The sequence below is a fragment of the Theropithecus gelada genome, chromosome 1, assembly GCF_003255815.1.
Source record: "Theropithecus gelada isolate Dixy chromosome 1, Tgel_1.0, whole genome shotgun sequence".
Taxonomy (NCBI): Eukaryota; Metazoa; Chordata; class Mammalia; order Primates; family Cercopithecidae; genus Theropithecus; species Theropithecus gelada.
Genome location: NC_037668.1, coordinates 220,657,960 through 220,672,059, shown reverse-complemented (window position 1 = coordinate 220,672,059; position 14,100 = coordinate 220,657,960). Strand labels below are relative to the sequence as shown.

The 14,100-nt window shown below is 38.7% G+C and overlaps 1 protein-coding gene across 1 annotated transcript in view; it reads left to right on the top strand.

The window, feature by feature from the left end:
• Positions 1-14,100, top strand: part of AHCTF1 (AT-hook containing transcription factor 1) — a 99,375-nt gene that overhangs the window by 82,010 nt on the left and 3,265 nt on the right. Inside the window, exons 30-35 of the mRNA XM_025403705.1 lie at positions 389-431; positions 615-712; positions 3,230-3,438; positions 5,034-6,858; positions 12,654-12,787; positions 13,800-13,882. Coding sequence (XP_025259490.1) covers positions 389-431; positions 615-712; positions 3,230-3,438; positions 5,034-6,858; positions 12,654-12,787; positions 13,800-13,882 — 2,392 coding nt within the window. The remainder of the gene's footprint in view (positions 1-388; positions 432-614; positions 713-3,229; positions 3,439-5,033; positions 6,859-12,653; positions 12,788-13,799; positions 13,883-14,100) is intronic.

The window sequence follows — 14,100 nt, the reverse complement described above, 5'->3', positions numbered from 1 at the left end:
CCGCCCCCCCGGGTTCACGCCATTCTCCGGCCTCAGCCTCCCGAGTAGCTGGGACCACAGGCGCCCGCTAATTTTTAAAATTAGCATGCTTTAATTGGGTTTTGAGAAAGGTCAGATTAGAATATTAAAGGAACACTGTCATCATATTCCAGGATTTATTTTCACCATATGGATTAATACAGGTTTCACTGGTCCCGTATTCTGAGTCATTTATCAGTCTTTCCAGGTACCATTAAAATATTGAACCTTGCCTCTACTGAGTTCATAAAAAATATTCCATAATATTTGACAGACTTATTTGAAGACTCTGGCCACAGATTATTAAAAATTGGCTTAAATAGAATGTATACTGACAGGCATTTTAAAATCATTTCATTTCTACTTTAAGGCCATGCCATTGTTGCCAGAAACATTAGAAAATGGGAAAACAAGTACAGCATTGTTTCTGAATTCACTTTTAAATTTTCTGATTGTTCAGAATGAGCTTGAGTTGTAATGAATTCTCTGAACCTCAGTTTACATCACCAAAATGACAGGCTGGGCAGTGGGACTAAAGCGGGTTAAAGCAGATGGGATCTTCTTACACACTAAGGTATGTATTTCTTTTTCTAAAGGAAAATGTTCACCCAGAAGTCCAAGGTACCAGTGTTGGATGAAGGATTAACATCTGTTGAAACCTACACCTCTGCAATTAGAGCAAATGACAATAAATGTATGTATTATTTTGACTTTAGGATTATTCCATTTTTGTGTTTTGAGTGAAGAGTTTTCTGTTCTTAGAACAAAATAATCTATTCTGTTGTTCAGATTTTTTCTTCCTCAGTTATTCCTCTCTCTGGTCAGCTTTCCTGGCATAGAAGTATTCTAAGATGTATAAGCTGTCAGACAGTGGGTTGCTTGTAAGGCATTCTGTGGCTCTAATATTGAAAGTCTTAGAATGGTTTTTGTGGACATATTTTCCACAAAAAATATGAAAAAAGAACAAAATAAATTACTAGTCCACAGCCAAATGCATCCCTGCTGTTTGATCTTCTTGGACTCAGAAGAGTTTTTATTTTGTGTTTGTGATAACTTAAGGCCAGGGTTGACTTTTCATTATTAGAAAATAGTCACAAATGACTGAATATGCTCCAGGGAAATTAACAAATATATGGAATTTTTTTTTTTTTTTTAACCCAGTGAACATTTTTGTGAAGGCCTATTCTCAGGCTATACAGAGATGAGGAAGATAGGTTTTTAAGGAGCTTGCAGTTGGATTCAGGGGAAGCAGACACCTTGAATGTCTGTGCCCAGAATTGGTCTGATCATCTTGTATCTATTACAATTTAGTCCTCACAGCACGATACTGTGACATAGTTGTTACCTGACTCAGGAGCCCACGCTCTCAACTGTTACGGCTTTGTTCCTGGTACATTATGAATGGGGCTTAGGGAACGCTTCAGCAGGCTTGTTTTTGTCCCATGATTAAGGTAATACATGATTACAGAGTAATCCAGAGAGAATTGTCTAACATGTAAAGTAAAAAGCCCATCACCCATTTTAGGGGTCCATAATTAACTAAAGTGTCTTTCCTGAATTCCTGTTTTCTGTGCACATTTCCCCCAGTATGTTGAAAGAGGAGACACGATGGTGCCTAAAGAGTGCAGGCGCCTGAACCCGAATGTTTGGGTTCCTAACCCAGTTCTGCACTCAGGGGCTATACCTCTATTTTTTTGTTGGTAAAATGTTAAAAGTTTTAAATGGGAGTATTATTAATACCCATTTCATAGAGTTGTCAGGATTAAGCCACTTGCATGTAAAGTGTTTTGTGTAGCGCTTGGTACCTGAAGTTTAGTGAATGTTAGCTGTTAGAAATAATCATCAGTACATTTATTATTTAAGACATTTTTCTGTCAGGAATATAAATTAATCCTGTTCTTTTTAACAGCTCTAACAGTGTTCTGTAGTGAAGATGTTACATGCTTAACTAATTGCTTATTTCTGAACATTTGGGCCAGTCACCATTTTGGGGTTCGTTTTGCTGTTTCTGCAGTAAATATTCTTGTGTCTTTGCACATTACATTCTATATCAGTGTTTCTTTTGGGTAGATTCCTAACCATGGACTTGTTGGGTCCAGAAGTGTGTACAGATTTTTTATTTTTATTTTTATTTTTTTGAGACGAGACTCGCTCTGTCACCCAGGCTGGAGTGCAGTGGCGCGATCTTGGCTCACTACAAGCTCCGCCTCCCGGGTTCCCGCTATTCTCCTGCCTCAGCCTCCCGAGTAGCTGGGACTACAGGTGCCCACCACCACGCCGGGCTAATTTTTTTGTATTTTTAGTGGAGACGGGGTTTCACCATGTTTGCCAGGATGGTCTCGATCTCCTGACCTTGTGATCCACCTGCCTCGGCCTCCCAAAGTGCTGGGATTACAGGCGTGAGCCACCACGCCTGACCAGATTTTTAATATTTTATTGTTGTATCCAATAGTTTGTATACTACTTTTATGTATTTGATGAGAAGCCCGTAAAGTGGTTTTTTTCATCATTGTCTTTTTGCCAAACAGGAAAACATTTTTCATTTTATTCACATGATAGGGATAACAGCCCCATTTTCCATTGAAAGTATAGAAATAGTTTTTCCTAGTTCATCTTTTATTTTTGTACTTTATTGATTTTTTGTTGTTGTTAAGCACTAAAGGATTTTTAATTGTTATTTTCCCCCCTTGTAGTATTTTGTGTCATTCATAAACTTTACACCCATATATTAATATCACCTATGATTGTTAATGACATATTAAACTTTAGCAAAGAGGAAGATGAAAGAAGGAATTTAAGTGAGCCCAAAATTTTTTTTTTTTTTTCCTAGTCATATCAAAGCCCAGATTGCATGTCTCTCATGTAATTCTATAATTACTCTACAGGGATAACTGGTTGTCTGGTAGTCACCTGGTAAATACAGTTTTCAGATTAATAAGGAACAAGCACCTGAACTTCCTCGAAGCAGTTGGTCATCATATTAAACGTTTCCTGATATCATTTATCAGTTATCAGTTTTAAATGTGAAATTTTTCTGTTTTATCTCTGTGGAAAGGTGTGTACTGTTTAAGAAGTTGCAGACTTTCTGTCATTGTGATAGTTTATTAATACACTATTCAAGTGCAGTGTAGCCTTTTCCTTTCTATTTGCTTCCTTAATTGTGTGTAGATTTATCAGTTTAAATGTAAAAATTCACCCATTTTTCTTTCAGCTGTGGCTGGTATCCTTGGTGATAGTGGAAACTCTTCGCTCACTATCTCTGAAGGTCCTATTATCTCTGAGCGCAGGCTTAACCAGGAAGTAGTGTTGAACTTAAAAGAAGATGATGAAGTAGAAGTTGATGTACTAAAAGAAAATGTTGACTTACCAGAAGAAAAGCTTCCAATTTCTGACAGCCCTCCTGATACTCAAGAAATTCATGTAAAAAAATTAATTTTTTACTTCTTTGTCAGTCTTTCAGTTTTGGTTTAGTTGTTTCAAGACAGTAGTTCAAACCTAACACATTCATTTATTTGACTGCTATGTAAAAACTTATTTATAAAAGTCTGGGTTCAAAAAATAAGTGTGTAAGTATTTTGTGGAATATAAAAACACGTCCTTTAAGAAATTGGCCTTCAAGGTGGGTGCTGTGGCAGTTGCCTATAGTCCCAGCTACTTGGGAGTTTGAGGAGGGAGGATCCTTGAGCCCAAGAGTTTGAGACCAGCCTGGGCAACATAACAAAATCCTGTCTTGGGGGGAAAAAAAAAAAAAAAAGAAATTGGTTTTCATGAAAGCCAAAAGGAAGTGTTAAGCCATGGTTTTATCAATTTAATTTTGCTGATCTGGTTCAAATGAAAGGTCTTTTTAGTCGTAAGATCATATATTTGAAAATATATGGATACAGTTAAACAGGATTTCCCCCTACCCCAGGCATCCTTGTGGGAGAATGATAGTCAGCTGGTTGGTACTGAACATCCGTACACTCGGAAAAGGACTTTTTGCTACTTAATATGACTTAGAGTTTTTAGAAAAAATTATGCCAAATCTTTTATTACCAGCAGACAACTTTTATATAATAAATTTTGAGATAAAAAACCAACTCTTCTAATTATTTATAGAAATTTGATTGTTTAGAATTTGGGAAGTTTCTTAACTCATAAAAATGTCATAGTTATCCATACTCATCTTAATGAGTATTCCCACTGCCATATAGATGAGTAAAGTTCCAATTCCTTTAGTTGGGAAGCTGATAAAAATTGTGGGGATGGTGTAAGTGGGAATCCTCATTTCTAGGTTATTTCCAATCTGTCATCTCACTGAATGTTTGGGGAGTGGGAAAATGTCATTGTCTAGGTGGGTGGTAATGTTCTACCTTCTTGGTCAGGAGATCTCTCTGTTACTTTCTGCCTCCTCCTTTTTCTCCCCTTCCCTTACCAAAAGGTAAATGCAAGGACCATTCCTTCTTCCACCAAACCCTTGCAGGAGAGGTACTGAACTTGAAAGCCTTAGGAATTTCATGGTTTATGCAGCCCCAGCAAAGGGAAGAGGATTGAGTCTAGCCCAAGGGAGCTTATGTAGGTGAATTGTTCTTCAACTTATGGGGATCATGCTGTGTAGAAAAGTGTGGCTAGTTAGGTAATTTGGGGAATTATCATTAAAACACAGTTTGGGGGTTGTTTTCTCCGGTTAACTGTTTTCTTGGGTGAGAATAGAATAAGTTCTTAAATGTTCTCAGAACTGTTAGCGTCATAATTTTCAAGCTTTTGTTGACTGTCTTTTTAGCCAGGGAAATGTGGAATTTCTAGTTAAATTTCAGTCATAATCTCAAAATCTTTCTCTCTAGTTATTTTGACTGAATGAGAGTCTGATTGCTTAAAGGGATAATTTTGTAAAGTAAACCCATAAGTATATGCCATATTAAATATAATTTATGTTTTAAAAGGCACACAGCCAAGGGTCATCAAAAGCCTGTATGCTTCAAGTTAAAACATGTATTACAATTCTTTAACCAGTCTCTTATCTTTAATTCATTTAGGTGATTGAACAGGAAAAGCTTGAAGCTCAAGATTCAGGAGAAGAGGCTAGGAATCTTTCATTTAATGAGTTGTATCCCTCTGGAACACTTAAGCTTCAGTACAATTTTGATACTATTGACCAGCAGTTTTGTGACTTAGCTGATAATAAGGACACTGCAGAGTGTGACATTGCTGAAGTAGATGGGGAACTTTTTGTGGCTCAAAGTAACTTTACCTTGATATTGGAAGGTGAAGAAGGAGAAGTGGAGCCAGGCGATTTTGCATCATCTGATGTGTTACCTAAAGCAGCTAACACAGCAACTGAAGAAAAACTTGTATGCAGTGGGGAAAATGATAATCATGGACAAGTTGCAGATTTGCCATCTGCCATAACTAGTGACCAAAAGTCCCAAAAAGTAGAGACTTTACCATATGTGCCTGAACCTATTAAAGTAGCAATTGCAGAAAATTTACTAGATGTAATTAAAGACACAAGAAGTAAAGAAATTACTTCAGATGCAATGGAACAGTCCATTCATGAAACGATACCTTTAGTGAGCCAAAACATAATGTGTCCCACTAAGTTAGTCCAATCTGCATGTAAGACTGCTCAGGAAACAAGCACAGTAACTATGAATGTCAGCCAGGTTGACGTGGTTTCCGCCAAGACTCGGAGGAGAGGACAACGTATCCAAAACGTGAATGTTAAATCAACACAACAGGAAGCATCAGCAGATGTTGCTACTCCTAAGATGCCAGGGCAGTCAGTCAGGAAGAAAACTAGGAAGCCACAAGAAATTTCTGAAGCTTCTGAAAACACCTATTCTGATGTCAAAGGAATATCTGAGAACCAGCAAATACCTCAAAATCCTATTACGCCTAGGAGAGGAAGGAGAAAGAAAGAAGTTAATCAGGACATACTAGAAAATACCAGTTCTGTGGAACAAGAATTACAGATCACTACAGGTAGGGAATCAAAAAGATTAAAATCATCTCAGCTGTTGGAACCAGCAGTTGAAGAAACTGTTAAAAAAGAAGTTACGGTTTCATCTGTTACAAAAAGGACTCCTAGAAGAATTAAAAGATCTGTAGAAAGTCAGGAAAGTGTTGAAATTATAAATGATCTAAAAGTTAGTAATGTAACAAGTCCTAGCCGAACGATCAGAAAATTAAGAAGTGCTAATTTAGATGCTTCTGAAAATACAGGAAATAAGCCAGATGATAAATCCAGCGATGAGCAGCTGCCTATTAAACGTATTAGACGGGTCAGAGGGAGAGAAGTTAGTCCATCAGATGTGAGGGAAGACTTCAACCTTGACTCATCTCAGTTGAGTCTTCAAGCAGAATTGGATATGTCTGCCACACCTAGAAAACGTGGTAGACCAAGAAAAATCCATCCATCTGAAGATGTAGGATCTAAGGCTGTTAAGGAAGAGGGAAGCCCCAAGAAGAAAGAAGCTCCCAGCATTAAAAGGAGATCTACAAGAAGTACCCCAGCTAAAAGTGAAAATACTGATGTTGGAAAACCAGCTTCAGGAAAATCCATTTTAGTGCCAAATAAGGAACTTTCGATGGTGATGAGCTCTAAGAAAAAACTTACAAAAAAGACTGAAAATCAAAGCCAAAAAGGTTCATTACACTCAGTATCAGAAGAACGCACAGATGAAATGACACATAAAGAAACAAATGACCGAGAAGAAAGACTGCTTGCCACAGCTTCCTTCACTAAATCATCCCGCAGCACCAGGACTCGGTCTAGCAAGGCCATCTTGTTGCCGGATCTTTCTGAACCAAACAGTGAGCCTTTATTTTCTCCAGTGTCAGAAGTTCCAAGGAAAGCAAAAGGTACTTTTCTTTCTCTGCAAAACAGTTTTTCATCTCACTCACTCTTCAGCTTAAAATTGGGTTAATTATTTGTCCTAAGAATGGTTTTATAGGGAATTTTTCCCCTTCCCCCTCAAACCAAAATTGATCTTTTAGTAGTAAAGTTTAAAGGTTTCATGTTTCAAAGTTTGAGTTCAGTTATTCAGTATGGTTAACATGACTTCAGTCCTGTAACTCAAGTAACATAGATTTATTTTTTAGAGTAGTATAATTTCTCTTCTGTGACTTTTATAAAAAAGTGACCTTTAATTTTAGTTTCTTCCAAAATAGAGTATTTTTAATCTCCCAAGTACTGCTGCATTTGGCTCACACCCCACTGATATCCACAACCTGAAATTGTTTTGAAGGGAAACACGAGTAGCTTTTTATTAAGATACATAAATTATTTCAATCCATATTCACTATTGCCCACAAACTGGTGCATCTGCATGCCCTCATCTTCACTGAGGCCATCCTTCATTGTCACTGGTGAGCTGAGGACTGTGGTTGGTTGGTCAGACCTTCTCAACAGGGGTGACCTCTCTCCCCAGAGGGAGCATGTACGTGCGTTAAGTATACAAACAGATACACAATAGATCTGCAGTGATAAAATGTCCATGGGGTGCTTTAAACATGTCTAAAAAGCTAAGACACTGGTGTGACTGAAGAGATCCCATTAGAGTAACTCTCTGTAAAAGTGTTAATGGTTAGGTAAACAAAATACAGGGTTTGTGTTTTTTGTTCTGTTTTTTTGTTTTGAGGTAGAGTCTCGCTTTGTTGCCCAGGCTGGAGCGCAGTGGCATGATCTCAGCTCACTGCAACCTCTGCTTCCTGGGTTCCAGCGATTCTCCTACCTCAGCCTGCCTAGTAGCTGGGATTACAGACCTGGCTAATTTTTTCTGTTTGTGGAGACAAACAGAAAAAATTTCTGTTTCTGTTTCTGCACCCGGCCATGGAGTTGATTGTTTAAGTTACAGTTTAATGTTTGAATTTCAGCAAAGCAGCTCAGGACCTTATAAATAAAGTAGATGACTTGGCCGGGCGCGGTGGCTCACGCCTGTAATCCCAGCGCTTTGGGAGGCCGAGGCGGGTGGATCACGAGGTCAGGAGATCAAGACCATCCTGGCTAACATGGTAAAACCCTGTCTCTGCTAAAAATATACAAAAAATTAGCCGGGCGTGGTGGCGGGTGCCTGTAGTCCCAGCTACTTGGGAGGCTGAGGCAAGAGAATGGTGTGAACCTGGGAGGCAGAGCTTGCAGTGAGCCGAGATTGTGCCACTGCACTCCAGCCGGGGTGACAGAGTGAGACTCTGTCTCAAAAAATAAAAATAAAAAAGTAGATGACTTGTTGTACTTGATATAGTTTGAGCCCAGGAAAATGCCTCTCCCTATAACAATTGATCATTTGTCCTAAAAATGATTTGTGGCTATAGGGGATCCTCTTCTCCCCTCCTCACTCAGAAAATTTTTAATTAGATCTTCGATTTTGGTAGTATAACTTAATTTCTTCGTGGTGTTAGAAAAGTGTGCATGGTTGTACCTGTGTTTTGCGTGAAGGAGAATGAAATGACAGAATGTGTGATATTTTAGTTACCTTTTTAAGTTCATTTTATTAGGATGTTATTAAAAAGTTAAAAAGAAAAAAAAGTTAAAATGAAAATCATTTGATTGGCAGGAAGTCGTTAACATATAACTTATACACTCCTCAGGACTTGGATAAATGTAGTAAACACCAACAGTGAGAGCTATTTTGTTAGAGCCTAGCAAACATCTCAGTAATTCTGATTTTTGTCATCTTTACATATTTTTCATTTCTGTACCTACTAATTTTAACTGTTTTCTGTTAAACTAAAAATACATGGCAGCAACATGGCCAAAAAAAACCCATCTCTACAAAAAGTACAAAAATTAGCCAGACGTGGTGGCAATGGGCTTATGGTCCCAGCTACTTGGGAGGCTGAGGCAGGAGAATCACTGGAGCCTGAGAGTTTGAGGCTGCAGTGAGCCATGATCGTGTGCCACTGCACTCCAGCCTGGGCAACAGAGCAAGACCATGTCTCAAAACAAAAACAATACATGCCTACTTAGCAAAAACTAGAAAACAGAAGTATATAATCCAGCCATTGGAAGAATCACCATTCACATTTTCCCGTATCTCGTTCCAGATACGTGTGTGTGGTTGGTTTTTAAAAACCTACAGTTTATGTGCATGCATGTATTCTGCTTTTTTCTCCCTACTTATTTCATGATCATTTTCAGTTCCTTTTTTTGGTTGTTGTTGAGATGGAGTTTTGCTGTTGTTACCCAGGCTGGAGTGCAATGGCACGATCTTGGCTCACTGCAACCTCTGCCTCCTGGGTTCAAACAATTCTCCTGCCCCAGCCTCCCCAGTAGCTGGGATTACAGGTGCCTGCCACCATGCCCAGGTCATTTTTTTGTGTTTTTAGTAGAGATAGGGTTTCGCCATGTTGGCCATGCTAGTCTCAAACTCCTGACCTCAGATAATCCACCCACCTTGGCCTCCTAAAGTGCTAGGATTACAGGCATGAGCCACTCTGCCCAGCCTCCAGTTAATCTTAAATATTCTTCAAAATCCAACCAGCCTGGGCAACTTGGTGGGAACCCATCTCTACAAAAGAAAAATTTTTAATGATTTGGGCATGGTGGCTGGCACCTATAGTCCCAGCTACTTGGGAGGTTGAGGTGTGAGGATGGCTTGAGCCCGGGAGGTTGAGGTTGCAGCGAGCCATCACACCACTGTGGTCCAGCCCAGGTGACAGACTGAGATCCTGTCACCTCCCCCCGCCCCCCCCCACAAAAAAAAATATATATATGTTTCAAAATCTTAAACGTAATTTTTTTTTTTTTCATATTGGCATTTCATCTCACAAATATGCCACAGATTGTTTAAACTCTCTTCTGTTGGGTATTTGAATTACTTTCAGATTTTTTAATATTAGAAATAGGCACCTTCTAGAATGAGATGATGGGATTGGAGGGGATAAGAAACTTGGGATTGAGATCTCTCATTTCTGCGAGTTACTAGCTGGACAGAAAATCATATAACCTTTCTGAGCCTTGTTTCCTCATCCTAGAATGAATGTGGTAGTGCGTACCTTACAGGGGTTCTTACGAGTACTCACTACTTTAGCAAAGCAATGACCACTCTGGGACATAGCTTCCTATCTTCCTCTGCCCTTTATACTGTTACCATACCTTGTCCCTTGTGCCTATTTATATTCTAAACTTCGTTTTTACATAGGGATGGAGGTGCAGAGAAGACTGGGTGTAGGTATACTATATGATTGGAAGGCTAGAGGTGGTCCTTTATTTTATTGAAACATAGCAAAGAAATTATCTTAGAATTTTGTGTTTTACTAAATGAATATGAAACTTCACATTTCATACAGCAAATATTAAGAAGGGCTTGCTGTATACCTAAGGCCATGCTAGATACATGACGTTCATACATCATTTGATTCCCACTGCAACCCAGTGAAGTATAGGTACTTTTACTTCCTTCTATCCTCATTGAGGAACTTGAAGTTCATTGAGACTGAGCGTTCACATCACCCAGGGAATAAGATGTGTTGTCCTGGAGCTACTACTGCTGCTACTGGCTGGTAAGAGCCGATTGTTAAATATCCAAGAACTTGTAACCCAGCCATGGTTTGCACTGGCCACAGGAGGCACATTTATACCTTAGAAATCAGCACATCCTGTACATCAGCGCTCTCTGAATTCTCAGAGTCATTTACTCGCACACAGTTGGGTTTGAACCTAGGTCTTTTGAACTCCTTAATCCTCAAAACAGAGATGGGTGAAGAATTGACACACACTCAAAGTCTCATCTGTGCTATAATAGAAGCATATGGAAAAAATGATGGAGGCTATTTTTGCATGTGATAGTATATTTTTGTATTTCTTTATATATTCCTTTGAAATGGAGTAGGAAAGCTTGGTGAAGATTATGAAAAGTGAAAGAAATTGTTTTTTTCAGGTAGTCTAAAAGAGAGTTGTAGAATGTATAATTTTCATTATAAAAATGTAATATTTTTGTTCATCTGTTTCTTGAAGCCAAAGGAGAGACCACCAGTAGACCATTGCCATTTCTGCCATTTACAAACTGGGAGCAGAGATTATTTCTGATAGCAACTCTGTTACTTCTTTTTTTAAGAATCATACGCTTAAGCCGGGCGCGGTGGCTCAAGCCTGTAATCCCAGCATTTTGGGAGGCTGAGACGGGCGGATCACAAGGTCAGGAGATCGAGACCATCCTGGCTAACACGGTGAAACCCTGTCTCTACTAAAAAATACAAAAAACTAGCCGGGCGAGGTGGTGGGCGCCTGTGGTCCCAGCTACTCCGGAGGCTGAGGCAGGAGAATGGCGTAAACCCAGGAGGCGGAGCTTGCAGTGAGCTGAGATCCGGCCACTGCACTCCAGCCTGGGCGACAGAGCCAGACTCAGTCTCAAAAAAAAAAAAAAAAAAAAAAGAATCATACGCTTATATATACCTCCTGTGTACCCACAAAAATTTTTTTTTAAAGAATCATATGCTTTAAAAGCAGAATTTGATATCTGATAGAACTCTTGACTGTCCCAGTAGCTAACATTGAACTATAATTTTATTTCAAGCGTTTATAAATGAAATGGGATTTATATAACAAATGCAAACATGTGTAGGCACTTACCACTACCATGCCACACATTGTTCTACTTCTTTCGTCCTCGGAACAATTTTGAGATCGATCCTATTACTGACCTTATTTTGTAGAAACTGATGCACAGACCGCTTGAAGTTACTTGAAGGTGGGATTTACTCTGGCAGACTGATTAAACTGAACTGTGCTTCTCTGTAATTACATTGATGATTGCTTTTAATATAGGGGGCCCTTTAGTTTAAAAAAAAAAAAAACAGGTCTGTGTGGTAAATGTTTTTAATTCCTTATTTTAAACCAATTGTTGTTTAAACCATTTTTATTTATCTATGGAATATCTTCCTGTTAGCTTTTAACTCTGTTACCCAGGCTGCAGTGCAGTAGCATAATCGTAGCTCACTGTAGCCTCAACTTCCCAGACTCAAGCCTCCCAAGTAGCTGACACCATAGGCGTGCACCACCACATGGGCTGATGTTTTTAGAACTTTTTGTAGAGACAGGGCTCTCACTTCGTGGATCAGGCTGGTCTTGAACTCCTGGCCTTAAGCCGTCCTCCTGCCTCAGCCTCCCGAAGTGCTGGAATTACAGTGGTGAGCCACTGCACCTGGCACTTTCTCCTTTTGTGGACATGAACTTTTCTGTTTGACTGGAACAAGTAGTTCAAAAGGAACTGGCTAGAGTTTCTCTTTTTTGAGAATAAAAAACCTACTTTGTAAATAACGTGTCTGGAATAGCAGTAGTTATGGCACAGACTAGTTCAGGTTACATATAGGATTAATGCTTTCCCTCCCCAGAATGCTTGAGGAGCAGTAAGGATTAAAAGAAATAGACTAAACAAACAGTTCTGTACCTGCTTTCATGGCCTGTCTTTATATTGTAGCCCTTTTTAGTTTGAAGCATTAAATCGTCCCACACATTTGGCTTACCCAAATGATGCTGGGATTTTTCCTGTCATTCCTCTGCTAACATGGATAATTAGGTTACAATACTAATGGTTTCCAGGTTTGGGGATGTTTGCATCTTTCTAAAGTACATCATTTGTTCCAGGTTTTTATTGTGGTGATATATTTGCACACATATATAAAGATACAAATACAGTTTTTTCAACTTTTTTTAGCTAAAAAAATAGAGGTTCCTGCACAGTTGAAAGAATTAGTTTCGGATTTATCTTCTCAGTTTGTCATCTCACCTCCTACTTTAAGGAGCAGACAAAAAAACACGTCCAGTAAGAACAAGCTTGAAGATGAACTGGTAAGAAATGCATGATTTTATTTGTGTTTGTTAAAACATACTTTTATTTTTTTTTTTAATGTTTTGTTTTAATTTTATTTAAATTTTAATGATTTTAAATTTTATTATTTAAGTAAATGTCTTAAAGATAACAGTCATGTATACTAAAAGCCAAAAGTGGTCTTGTCTGCCCCTTTGGAGACCCTCCTTACCTTTAAGACACATCTGTGGTATGTTACCGATGATATTTTACTGGCAGTTCTAGTTTAAATTACCTGTTTGTGGAAAGGTTTTTAAATTCTAGTGTCCATCAGAATTACGTGGGTGTTTTTTAAAGAAATAGTTGAGGGATTGAGTGGAAGTCCCTTATGTTTATAAATGTTAATTCATAAGCATTGATTGAATTGTCTGCCATGAGTCTGTTACTCTGTAAATTACACAAAATAATTCAGGCAAATTCCTTGTCTGTGAGGCACCTACAGCTGAACTGAGATACACAGTTTCGTTGAAGAGATGAAAACAATTATTTCAAATCATTTATACTCAAATACTTTGTAGACCAAGGTTAGAGGAGACAGGCATTGCTCCTGACAGAGTAAATGGCAGAGGCAAAGGCTCAGAGCGTGGCAGTAGCAGGCAGATGAGGAGTGTTCATTGTGAATAGCCATGTGTATATTGCAGGTAGTTTCTATGAAAGATGAAATGTGGGTAGGAGAGAACAGTCTCTGGTTGTCTACTTAGAAACCGAGAGCCTGGATATGGACAAAGGGAGTGGGTACAGAAGGCAGTAGACAGTGGAGACATTCAAAAATAAAACTGATCATAACTTGGAGATGAGTTGAATTGTAGGAATAAAGAACAGGCCTACATGACTAAGGTTTCTACTAAAAAGTATGAGAAAAGGAGTCAGTTTTGCACTGGCAAGTTTGAATTCATCAGCAATGTTTGGCTATAGTATTCCTTGTCTCAGTATAGAAGTTTTAAAATTAGTTTCGTGTTTAGTACTTAACTTTTTAAAATGTTTAACCCATAGAAAGATGATGCACAATCAGTAGAAACTGTGGGAAAGCCAAAAGCGAAGCGAATCAGGACATCAAAAACAAAACAAGCAAGCAAGTATGACTTTCTGTTCTGTTCTTGATTGATTGATTGATTGATTGATTGAGACAGTCTCGCTCTGTCGCCAAGGCTGGAGTGCAGTGGTGTGATTTTGGCTCACTGCAACCTCTGCCTCCCAGGTTCAGGGGATTCTCTTGCCTCAGCCTCCCAAGTGGCTGGGACTACAGGTGCTGCTGAAGGTGGATTTCTTTATATATATATATATATATATATAT